The sequence below is a fragment of the Hylaeus volcanicus genome, chromosome 5, assembly GCF_026283585.1.
Source record: "Hylaeus volcanicus isolate JK05 chromosome 5, UHH_iyHylVolc1.0_haploid, whole genome shotgun sequence".
NCBI lineage: Eukaryota > Metazoa > Arthropoda > Insecta > Hymenoptera > Colletidae > Hylaeus > Hylaeus volcanicus.
This window is the reverse complement of record NC_071980.1, coordinates 20,991,000-21,004,438: the sequence shown is the minus strand read 5'-3', so window position 1 is coordinate 21,004,438 and position 13,439 is coordinate 20,991,000. Positions and strand designations below refer to the sequence as shown.

The following is a 13,439-nucleotide window of genomic DNA, read 5'->3' as shown; positions in this document are numbered from 1 at the left end:
AACGTTTTCAAAATTGCGAACATAATTTTTATGCAGCGAGTGGGTGGGAAGACTTATGCGGAAAATATTAAAAACAAATATTTGTTTGATATCTTACTACGGCGTTATAGAATGTTAAAAATCACTAAATTTTACATTTAAAATTTGATCAGTGCCTCTTATGGTTTCAGAGATATTAGCAAAAATATAAATAATCAGAATTATTTCCAAGGAATGTTTCCACCCTTGACACCATTGTTGGGCCAAAATAGAAAAGGGCACTGTAATTAGTAGACTGCGGATTTTTATGCATTTATAGGAAATCTGAATGTGCAAGAACCTACAAAATGGCAAACAATATGCAAGAATATAAAAAAGATTGAAAGTAAAGTTCATGTTATAATACTTGAAGAATAAAATAAATTCCTATTTAGGTTCAATTTTTGTAAGCGCGTTCGCGAAGATTTTATTTTGCATAAAGGTCCGCAGTCTAGTAATTAGGTTCCCATGAACTTTATTTCTATAACGATTCAAATTTTTCGGCGTGTGTCAATTGCTAAACTTCCCTTGCGAGTCGAACGCAAACGACATAAGTATAGTATTCCACACGGGTGAAACCGTGGGATGCAGCTGGTATTATATAAATAATAGAAATATATCTCGATCAGAACCGAAAAAGAATTCCAAACGATATTCCAAACGATACATTTCCAAACCATCTGTAACACAATATGTTTATCCATAACAGTATAAACAACGGTTTCAGATAACACTTCTCGAATGCGTAGCGCCGTTAACGCGAACAGACTTATTATTACACAACCTAATAGATACAATTAAATGCAGAGCATTCTGCAATAGAAGCGCGTGTAATCTCCGATCGTTTCGCAGCGATACGAACGGCAATAGTAACGGTGGCAATGATCTTGCCAAGGCTGCAAGATCAAGCACGACGATACGCGATCATCACCGGCGAGGAGGATAATAATATAGACGACGCCAGTCGCGTGGTCGGAAAGGATTTTTCCCTTGCAAATGACAGCGTGTTGCGACACCGATTAACCTCTTAACTGTAAATTACGAGTTTACTTATCATGAAGAGAAATGGCAACTTTTTGTGCAGCGATTAATATACTCGTCATACGAGGAAACTAATTGCTGGTCTGCAAATTTTATGCATTTACTGCGTAGAGTAATATGGAAAACATACAAAAAATATACATAACGTATGTTGACTATATTCTACAATACATATAATAATATTGCTATTTCGTTTTACATAAGTGCACATTGGGTTGGTTTTTATTTCAATGATTTTTGAAATCTATGTTACGCACCCTCGAAATACCTTGCAAATACGTAACAAAAAATCCTGCAAAATTTCAGCTCCTAATTTTAACATTAACACGTGCCTCGAGCCTTCGAAACTTTTCAATGGAAAATACGTGGAGTTTTTTCAATCGGTTACTTATTTTATAACTTCGATAAAAATTCATGAAATGATTTGAACTTTGGCTGAGTTATTACTTATAACAATAGAAGCAAGCCCAGTAAATATGAAGCTATTTTCACTGACAACTAAAATTGAAAAATAACGATGTATATGCAGAAAAAAAGAGAAAGGATTTCCCTATTATCTTCAATAATAAAAGTGTAATAATAAATTTTGCTATAGAGAAAGCTAATCAAGTTTTTATATAGAGAAGTGACGTTATAAGCCTAGTAATAACGTAGAAATGATTTTACGTCAACTATAAGAAATTCGTAAAGTATTCACGAAATCGTCTGAAAACAGGGTTAATTCGGCTTAGTATCTTCGCCTTCCTGTGTAGGAATTCTAACGATAGAGATATTATACATAAAGTAAGGGAGCCAGACCTCCGGTCGTACTACAGCTGAAAAGAAAACCGCGGTAACCTAGCTGTCTCTGCCTACCAACGCATTTTTATATCATTTTTATGTTAATAGTAAATGGTTATCGTCTTATACTTCTACTAGGTGTAGACATTAATTCTGTACCTTTCTAAGGTAACTAAATTTAATCTAAAACTAAATTTCAAAGCAATCTATGCAAGTCATTACCATGTTGATATTTGAATGTAACAAAATGGCGGGTAAATACCCTATTGGAAAAACAAGAACAAGTAAAATTTGTAGGTTACTGAACTTCGTATACATAGCTAAATTGTAATGACCATCAGGTTGAGAACTTAAAAGATTGATAATTTAGACCAACAAAATGATGAAATAAATATTTTTTTCTTAAGTTACAATTATAAACGATTGATTATAAAGGCACAAAATTAATTTCTACAGCTAATAATAATTATATATGTATATACCTTGCATCCACATTAATAAAAGCACAGAGATTTATCGGGTACCATGGTTTTTTTCTCTTTTTCACTGCGTGACATCTCCGCTTACAGGGAGACCTATGTCTCCCCTGCTCCATTTATAATATCTCTACGATACCAACTTGTTTACGAATTTTCAGATGTATGATTACATTTTTTCTAGTTCTGTCCCAGTGTAGGTCGTGGCAAGGGAACGGATGCTAACGTCACTTGTTCGCTTCACCAGGAGTGTAAGTATATACGCATCTAACCGTAAATATATTCCGTTTAAGGTTGATGGCTAGATTGTCCGTAGTTGACTACGGTTAGTCTCGAGCTCTCATATCAGGCCAGTTAGTTCGAGTTACTCGCAGTGTACCACGACTCGTGGAATTGTAATCGGACCCGTCTACGTCGTCTGCCGCCTGATTGCCAATTCAACGCCCCCGCGACGCTAATCGCTCCCTCTATAGGGGGGAAACAAAAACTGCAAAAATGCAGTGACTCCGTTATCCCGACGCATGGGGGAATCGTTTGAAGTATCCAAACAAATTGAAGACCGAATCAGGAGTCTGATGGCACACTATGAATAACTTCAATATTCGGACATTTGCTAAAACCAAGGATTAGGGGTACTTGTAATGTCTAAAAAAGGGACTTCCTCGCGAATTTGTATCATGCTTGGTTGATATATTTCATAATCAATGTTCCTCTATTGGGAAGATATATGCTTGAAAATATACCACGAAAATTTCCATCCAAAAAGATTCAAAATTCTTTGAGATATGAACGATTAGCTGGTGGAGCTCCAAAGAAAACATGGTTCGCGGTGAGCAATGTTACAAAAAAACTGGATCATTCGAAAGCAAACAAACAGATTATTAAAATATAGTTTTGTAGCTATCGTTCGTAATAGAATTATAATTATGCATTAATATTTAACTATATTTTTAGCTGATCAAAATTCAAGAAAAGTGTTGAGAACATTCTAACGTTCGCCATTTTGTTCTTTTTCGGTCAAAGGTATTTGGAACCTTGAAAGTATATAGGGATTCTTCAAATTATGTAGTTCATATGTAGTTTGTAACACAAAAGTTACAGTAAAAAATGTCTGTAGCAAGAAATGTTCTCATATTATTATGGAATATAATACGTAAAAAAATAATTCCTCACAAGATTATCTGAAGGTTAATATTTTATACATGTCTGAATTTGTTTTTTTTATCAGCTACGAGATTACAATAATGAAAATACCACATTCCATTTAAACAACGTCAATAGCCTTGAAATCTCTTTAAAAACTGACTTTGAGTAAATAATAGTTCCACTATTACACGTACCCCTTCAAACAGTGTAACTTCGTCCTATAGATTTTTTTTATAGAACTATAAATAACGTAGATATGCAGGTGTTCCCATTTACGAAATTTACGAAATTTACGGTATTTTGGACTCGTTTTTGTGATGTCAGGGCCATGTCCGTTGTATTTTCGTCTTTGCACCTCGAATCTTCTGTCCTCGTATAAAATGTGGTTAATTATAACTTGTTTGTTACAGGAGTTGCGATGCTATGGATCTGTTTTCTTTAACAGGTACTCATATGCAAGTTTAGAGTGGGCAGTCTTTAGTCGGGTTATTATTACTTTTTCTCTTATATTCTTGTCACTGTGGAACACTAGTTGGTCAAAATCTTGTACTAGACAGTGAGTTCTTTTTTTGTGTCTGTTCCTACGATTGAGGTAATTTTTATTGCTTCTTTTGCAATTGTCTAATATTATATAAAACTTCTCTATTTACAGACTGTTCGTCGAAATAGATTTTCTTTTTTTCTTCGAATCGTAATTACAATACGGTCATATATACTGGTGTTACAGTAATTTTACTCTGTTAACAATTATACTCTTTTTATTTTTTAACATAATGCTTACTTGAAGATTAATAATTAGTCCAAATCGTAATAATATTTTTTGATATTGAGTGACTTATCTTCTTTTCAAAATGTGTGATACATTTGCATAATTTGCTGTACAATACTGTGTATCGAGGTCGAGGATTGCGTAGTATCTTGCTGCATTATGGCATATGACTTTATGTAACTTTGTATGATGTGAGAGTATTCTGTATATTTCACTATTCTGGCGTACAATGCTGTAATATAATGTCGGCAGCAGAATTATACTGTATTTCGATGGAATACTCAGTACTATACTAAAATTTGCTGTACAATACTGTGTGTCGATGTTGAGGAATACGTAGTATCTTGCTGCTTTTATGGTATGAGACATTTTGTTACGTTTTGTATAAAAAAAAAAACCATAATTTTCCATCTCATAAGACTCAAATTTTCTCACAATTATTGTCAATGCCTTTAACTTGATACCAAATGCTGTCGTACCTATGTCAAGACAGGTCGAAAATGCAGTTACGAATCCACTTTACGACTAAATGAAATAATTGTGTAAACTTAACGTAAGAAATTTGTCTAACCAGGGTTATGCATTCATCGGTGGAATCAGAACACGTCAAGGAGGGGTAAGACAAGATTCACAAGCATGCCCGAAATCGGAAATAGATACGGTGGCGCCTGCGCTTCTAAGTCACCTACTTTTACCTCTGTAATGATAAGCCTACGTTTAACATTTGCCCAAAGAATGCAATGCGAACGTTCGTGTATTAAAGTAGTTGTCTATCTTATCAAAACCATATCCTCTACAAACGAAAAACATATTTTTGTTGACACAAAAGGAATTCCATACCTATACCGTGTATTCATAAAGGAATAGTAACCTTAAAAGGTATAATTATTGATCACCTATGAAAATTTTAATTGTTGTGTGCCATTTGGAAAATTATCTAATTTCCTAATAATGTATGAAACAATTTTAAATCTCCTAATAAAGATACTTTTCACGCAGACTATTTGTTATATAACAACATACATGGTAATTAAAGGAACATGAAAGTAAACAAAATAAAGAAAAATGTATAGGATTATTAAACGTAAAGGAACCGTAAAGAAGATTGGTGGACTTCCATAAACTAATTTTATATTTTTCCATTTCCAGTGTACAACAAATGACTATCGAGATGATTAAGTCTCACTCATTCACCGTATTCGGTCGATTAATGATTATTTTGACAATTTGTTGAATAACGTGTACATACTTCCACAAGATAGAATTAACTTCTCCGCACCTCTCTTAACCGCGGATCGAAATGGATTTAAAACCGAGGATAGACCAATGAGAACACTTATAATCTGCGCATGCGGACTTCGATAACCTACTCCTGTCCCAAGGAGCGCGGCTTACCTGTCAGTCGGAGAAAAATGTTTCATTAAGCTTCCGATTCTACTCGGTATTTTCTGTCGCGAGTTATATTTCAAAGGTGCGATGTCAGAGGTGAAAATGTTAACAGTGTAAACAGTGAGGGTGATACGATAAACATGTTGAAGAACCGCTGTATCGATCGTCGTCGTCTGTCATATGTCAACGCGATCTTAATGTGTAGTAACAAAAATGTAAATTTGTGAGGATGGAAGTCTGACAACATTAACGAAAACAATAAACTGAACATTTCTGAAATGATGGAAGACACGATTTGAATTATTTCCGTAACAAAAGTCTAACACAACCAGGGATCGTTTATTGGCCCTTATAAATTTTCGCTTTGTAAATGCACCGTCCATAAACCAAACACAACGACACTGAAAGTTAAACTGAAAATCTAAAAAAAAAAAGAAGAAAAAAAAACATTTGAAGAAGAGGGAAGTAATTCGTCGTGACAAATTTCCATTCTTCGTCTATGACTGATCATACTTTCGAGTTAAAATGTATAATTATCAAAAACCAAAACCTAAATAAAATCGACGACGAATATGAGTAACGTTTTCACAACTGGCGATTGGTTATTGATTTAAAAATCCAATTCCAACGATCACCGATTAGGAACCTGAAAAGTAAACAAAAAGATAATCGAGGAAGGAATATACTTAGGGAAGGTGAAAGAAATGTCAGAGAATAGACAAGCGGCAGCGCCCATCGACGTTCTCTTTTGGTTGAACCCGGTGTCCAGGAGTCGAGCAGACGTGGACAATCCCTCTCTCGATATCATCCCCACGATTTTTCTCGTATCTCCGAAGGACACTGCAACAGAATTATGCGATAGAGTTGCCGAGAAAAGAGGATGCAGGCTGGAGCAAAGTCGTTGAACCGGGTTCATGCTGGTTGTTTGACTCGGTGTCATCGTCGTCGATCACGTCCTCGTCATCGTGGTCGTGATATCCGGATCGGGAGAATCTGGCTTCGGCCAGGACAAATTGCAAAATGTTGGCCGAAATGGTTCGATTATCTTACCAGCATCGAGCCTTTTACTGCTACGTGATCCTCAGTGTTTGGATCTTCCTTCTCGTTGCTGGTAAACTGAGAACCAAAGATAGGCAAAATTTTGTATTAAAAGAACAGATAAAAATTAACGTCAATGCATAGCGATTTATTCGCGACGCTTGTTCATTTGATCGAATTCTAATTTTTATTGGACGAGTAACGGATAAACAGTCTATCTTTTATTCGTTATTTGAAATTTGTATCTAGATAAAAATTTTGCCTCTTTACTAGGAACAGAAACTTGATATTCTCTTTTGTTTTTTTATATCTATCTCCCTTTTTTCACGGCACATCTATCCTTTAGCAAATTAAGAAATTACATTAAACCGACGTCAGAAAGTTTAGGATAGTTTACAAATTAATTAAAACCATGTAGGTTGTAGATAATCTGTAGATAATCATTGAAAACAAGTATTTTTGTATCGTTATTCCTCTAATATTTTAAATCAACAATACTGCATTAATTAATATATTCTGTAGAGATTATTATTTTATCGTGACACAAATGTTCACTAATTAACATACGACAATGTAATTAACGCATGCATACACGATTTCGTATTATCGGCTTCGTTAGCAAAGCTAAAACTCGTGCACGTGAGCACGATTAAAGAACCATTTGAAGTTTCATATTTTTCCATTCTTTTCTAAATAAAGCGAATCGAATGTCGATCTATTATTTACGTACAAACAGGTGCACGTATATGAGTTTTCAGTATGCAATATCATCCCCCCATTTTATTCCTTTATACTATGTACTTGCATGCAAACTACTACAAGGTATGAGAAATAAAATGGCATTTATTAAATTCTGTAGGTATGTACAAATATATTGGTATAGATGAGAGGAGTTCTGTACAAACAAGAGTCCTAAGTAATGATGTTTCTATAAGGGAATTTCCGAGAAATTTGAGAGCTGACATGAAAACAAAAAAAATATTTCGTTTTTGTAATTCACCCAATGAAATTATTGCAGAAACCGAAGGTACCATAATATTTTACACTTGGAATAACATTATCTTATTGCAATACAAAAAAACGATACAATAACACCGCTAATTTCCTGTGTATAGGAAAGTTGGATGGGAACTTAACATTGAGTGGTATTTTGGTATTTATACGGCATGGAGACAGAGGGCCATTAGCTCACATTCGAAACATAAGCATAGTAAATTGTGGTGGAGAGTTTGGTTCAACACCCGAATTAGAAAACCTATACCAGAATTATGTAAACTTCCTGCAAAATGTCTCCAGTTATTCCAGAACATCATGGGCACAATTCTTGGGGCCGTTTCATGGTTTTCCTATGCTACCTGCCAACTCCAAAGACTGCAGAATTGGCCAGTTGACGACGCTTGGCATTGGACAACTTTTAAAAACTGGAATCATACTTAGAAACGCTTATTACCATAAACTCAATCTGGGCAATGGCACAATATCCAACAAAGATATTATCGTCTGGAGCACTAGGTATCGAAGAACAGTCCAAAGTGCGGTTGCCCTATTGTATGCTCTCTTGGAAACTGATGGTTTTCAAAATCTAGCTAAAGTTACTATGCAAGAAAGTCAAAGCTACGCATTTTGTAGTACAGACTGTGCGTGTCCAGCTGCTGAAAAATTCTTTAAACAACATGTAAAAGTAAGTACATTGGAACAGCGAATGGATCCATTCAAGTGATTTCATACTTGAAAAACATATATAAAATACTGAATATATATATTCAGTCCTAAAAACAAATGACAATCAATGGATAACATTTACTTAAAAAATTCTACAGCTTGTATCTGACAATGTTGTATATTGAACTTCTGGATGGTTTTGCAGGAAATGTCCGATCATCTCAAATCTCATCCAGCAGTGGCAGAGCTTATAAAACAGGCTTCCAACGCAGTGTTTGAAATTCCTGATCAAGCCCAAACAATGGATCCCAATACCTTAAAAGATGCATTACTGACATACATCTGCCACGGTGCTTCCCTGCCTTGTATAGACTTTGACAATCAACGAGTATGCGTGAAAACGGAACATGTGACAGGCTTGTTCGCCTACACTGAATGGGAGTCTAGGCAAGTGGCAAAAAGCAACAGCCGTCGAAAGTACGGATTGCTAAGAGCTTATGGGCTTCTTCGAAGCATAGTTTCTTACATGTTACGCATAATATCCGAAGCCAAACCGAAGATAGTTCTTTATTCTGGACACGACAAGACTTTGGAATACCTGGCGACAGCTCTGGGCATCTTTTCCGACAAATTGACTATGCCCCATTATGCTTCCCGTTTCGTAATCGAAGTTTATCGCATAAATCCGAGGAACGAGAATCACGTGGCCAGTGACTTTTACTTCCGTGTTATTGTAAATGGAAAAGATTTCACACAGAAAATACCTTTCTGCAAGAATGCAAATTTCTATAGTGTCAATTACATTGAACGCGCGGACGTCGAAAGAACGCGAAAAGATTCAAAATTATGCCCAATAGAGACGATTATCCGACAACTTCACGACGATTACTTTGGACCGTTTAATGCCACAAACTTCAAAGATGCATGCACCAATCACAAACACGGATGATTTGAGCGGGAAAAATATGAACCTAATTCCCTTTCTATACGGTAGATATTGTTCCAAAAATACCGTGTAAAAAAAATATATAAGCAAAAGGGCCGAATTAAGGGTTTTTAACGCGCAAAGCTAGCAAATAATTAGACGGTTCTTTTAATTTTAAGAGTGAAGGGGAAGGAGGAGCGATTAATTGATAATATAGAATATTCCCTACTTCTTTGAAGAATTTTGTACAGAATTATTTAATTTATTAGAAAAATATCAACAAATCGAAGATAATTTTTTGTTGAATATTTATCAAAATTTATTGTAAATTTTTAAAATATACCTTGCGCTAAACTCCTCCTTCCACCCTGTACTTGAAAAAGACATACTGCTTATAACAAAATAGAGAATTTATTCCACAACTTTCAAGACTCGTGTAAAAAGTAAAAAGGAACTATTTAAAAAGTTTGTATGAAAAGCCAAATGTATAAGTTTTTAACAAATGTATGTATTTAACTGTACAAGATGAAATTCATATTTCAAAGCATTCATGAACTGAACCGCATAAGCCCAGTGGTGCACAACGTTTTTCATTACTGGACCAAATAATGTGAGATAATAATTTCTGTGGCCCAAATTTCGGATTACGAAAAAACATATTTCTATTTAACATAATGTTAAATTAATTAAAAGTCAACAAGTTTCTGCAAAAGCAGAAGCACTATTCGTTTTGTGCTACTTATACTTTTATTCCTTATTTATGCAAGCTTCTGTGTTGAATATAAATATTGCTTGCAAGATTGATACTCTTTGTTGTCTATTTTAATTTCGAAAAGTGAAAATACCATTACTTTAATTTATTTTAAAAATTATTTATTTCAAGATTTATTTAGTACTCTGGCTTCCACTTTGTGCAGTTGAAGAATCATGCAAAAGCTGACATTGTACTTTACTGGGAAGAATTGCACATATTTTTTATATGAAGCAGGAGAATCAACTATAAGGTTCACAAAAATATAATTCAAATATGCTGTTGAAAACTAGTTTGTTTTAAAAAGTTCAGACAAGAGTCGGCGAAAACTTAAAAAATTTGAATTTTTGTGAACACTTAAAATTAAAGTTGCAAATATTCACATCTTGCTATTTTTCACAGAAATAAAACTAGTTCGTAAAATAAATGATGTGTATACAAAAATTTGTGTGATTCTATTGCCAATAATAGTAGTCTTTCTAGCTAGATACAAGCTTTTTAACAGTTGGCTTCTATGAAGTTGTAGCAAATTATATTATTTATTCACAGTTTCATCTACTTTAGTTTTATAATTAAAAGTACTTGATTATATATTTAAATGCTACCAAATATATGTGTGAATAGAAATGTAATATCTAAAATATTTGGATAATTGTTAGAAGTCATATTTTTGTAAAATGTTATGATATTCTCTGATTTAAATTGCGAGCAAGGTAAGTCAGAGTATTAGGCATCAACGATTTCTAGTTACATTTTTTAATCAATTAATTAACCAATATAAAAAAAAAATATTAAAAAATATAGCTATATGTTGTCTCTTTAAGTTCGTCATATTTAAAACTCTGGATGTAAATGTCCTGAGAAGTTAATTTATTGTCTTTTTATATTTTGTCATTGAAACTTGTTTGCTTCAACGTTATACCCTGAAAATTTGGGAAATATACAAATTCATCTAATGTGTCTGTAAAGATAAGTTAACACATTACAGACCATGTAAATCAGATTTGTAGTACCTATTGGCCCTTGCTTTTTCAATGCATATAAATAGTAATATAAAAAAAAAAGTAAATAGTGGTAAAGTTAAAATATTTGAATTCACTTTTTCAAAAACTTCCTACTTTTTTTTATTAACAAGTGACATAAGCTTTAAGTTGAGGATATATTCTTTACTTTTTCACAGAATCAGTGATAAAAACAAGATGTATGATGCTTAACATACGAATATATGTTACAAATTATTTTGAAGTTTGATTTTATCTTTATTTTACGGGCTGCAGATGAACTTGATAAAAGTACCAAATTTTGTGCACTACTGGTATAGTTGATTTATCACATACAGTTTACCAAAGAAAACATGACTCTTGATACGATATCAAGAGTGGTTGAAAGGCCAGAACATATAAATCAGGATGGACAAAATTCTTATTTAGATAAACATTTCAAATAAACGAATGAAAAAGATCATCTATTATTCAAATAAAGTTTTGTCCATCTCTGGTACAAAGTATCGGTAGAAAAGATTTTAGTATTCGTTGACCTACAACTTCAAGATTTAATTATCGGCGTCACCAATTTTCTATGTAGAAATATTAAATATGTACATAAGTATGTATAATAGACATTCCCAAAACAATTGACTTTTAAAATGATGTTAAAGTAAACAGTTCATGCAAGAAAATAGATTCAATCGATTCATTTTTCTGAACCGTGCGTAAAAATATTCTGACAAGTATCAAACACAACAACAAACCAGAGATGGACAGAATTTTATTCAAATAATAGATGGCGAATAAAAACTCCGTACAGAACATTTGAGGATTTTAAAAATTGTAACAGTTAATACTTATCGAGACTTTCGGTTGCAAGACATGTCCTTTGGAAAAAATGTTCTAACGTTTCGCAGTTAGCTTCTTCAGGGGTGAATTAACACTTATGTCATAGATCATTGGTCATCGATCATCGAGCTCATGTCATGAATGAGTGGTCACCAACGGTGTCTTACCTGTTGAACTGAACAAACGACGGATCAAACGTTGTTTTATTTCATTTATTCCGTAAATAACTAAATATTTTTATAATTATAAATGCGCATTATAAATATTTTATAATTATAAAAATATTTTAATTGTAATTCCGTAAATATTTTAGATCTTTTATTCGTTCATACATTTCCTTACCTAGATGTGAATCTTGCTCATCTCTGCTGTGAACGGTTACGTTTGAATTTTCAAGAATGCACAAGTAACTAATGAAATTACTGAAAGTAACACGTATGATTTAGCTTTTCTTCATTCAATTAATTTGAAATATGCACTAATCGCAAAAAATATGATATATTTGACTTCCTTTTGCGTGCACCAAATGCAAAGAAGGAATGCTGTTAATTTGATTCCAAAGTATAGTACAATTAACCGTTTATAATTTTGTGTAACGTTTTGATTTCGTCCACTATCAAATAATGTACGTAAGATTTCTTTTCTCGTGTAAAGCAAAAAATTGGACAAAAGTTCTTTTTTAAACTCTTCCGGATTTCATCGTGAGAATTCGTATCACTTACTTTGAACGGAGTAAATAGTAAGTCTTAACAATATACGATATTTTACAAAGAAAGTATTACAAATTTCTATAAGATTTATTACGATGAAATAAGGATTCGTAAGATGTAGTTTCCAATTAATATGAAATCGGTAATTTGCTAGTGAAACCTCGAAGTATGAAATAAAACAAAAAGAAAGATAACAGAATTATACTTAAGCTACATACAATTTGCACTGTTTAAACTATAACTGTAAACGGTTAACAAAAAGCCTTAAATTCTTAGATTACGTTTAACAAAATCGGAAGTAACTTTAGATATATCAAGAATGTACAAGGTGCTTCAAAAAACGCGATATAATCCGAAAGCAAACACCTTTTTTCGAATTCTATTGCATATTTTGAAGTATCTTGTATAAAGCTAGATGATCGCCATATATTTTATCACACATCTTACTGTAAATATGTAAATAACATCTAACTTCTATAAGCGACGATTGCGTTCCGTCTTTTTAGGCATTACTTGATAACAGAATTAGTTATTGTTACAAAAAAATGTACAAGAAAAATGTACAAAAAACTCTGTAACTTCCTATCACCGTAATTGTTGATTAGTATTATTTCCCAATTAGTTTGCATAAAGTGTTGCGATTAAGAACTTCCTTTGCGATGTAAAATTAATTCTCGTACAATGGACCAGAATCCCTTTAACACGATGATCACCGATTTAAGATAGTATTGCAACTGGTTCAACCTACGGTTATATTTACTGTGAAATACACAAGGCAACGAGTGTTTAATGTGTTATTAAATTGAAACGATAGGTACCTTTTGTTAAAATATACAAATATACCAATGATATATCGATATGTGAGAGTTATTGATCAATTCCTTACTCATTAGTTTCAT

General features: G+C 33.2%; 1 protein-coding gene across 2 annotated transcripts; it reads left to right on the top strand.

The window, feature by feature from the left end:
- Positions 1 to 3,901: 3,901 nt before the first annotated feature.
- Positions 3,902 to 13,399, top strand: LOC128876129 (2-phosphoxylose phosphatase 1). 2 transcript variants are annotated; one of them, XM_054122245.1, is made up of 6 exons: positions 3,902 to 4,053; positions 4,805 to 5,109; positions 5,380 to 6,730; positions 7,517 to 7,684; positions 7,773 to 8,338; positions 8,525 to 13,399. In XM_054122245.1, the coding sequence occupies exons 3-6, from the start codon at positions 6,640 to 6,642 to the stop codon at positions 9,266 to 9,268; spliced, it is 1,569 nt and encodes a 522-aa protein (XP_053978220.1). In that variant the 5' UTR covers positions 3,902 to 4,053; positions 4,805 to 5,109; positions 5,380 to 6,639; the 3' UTR covers positions 9,269 to 13,399. The 2 variants fall into 2 exon arrangements, with proteins under 2 accessions (XP_053978220.1, XP_053978219.1); XM_054122244.1 differs by having other exon boundaries at positions 3,933 to 4,017; positions 4,114 to 5,109.
- Positions 13,400 to 13,439: the final 40 nt, after the last annotated feature.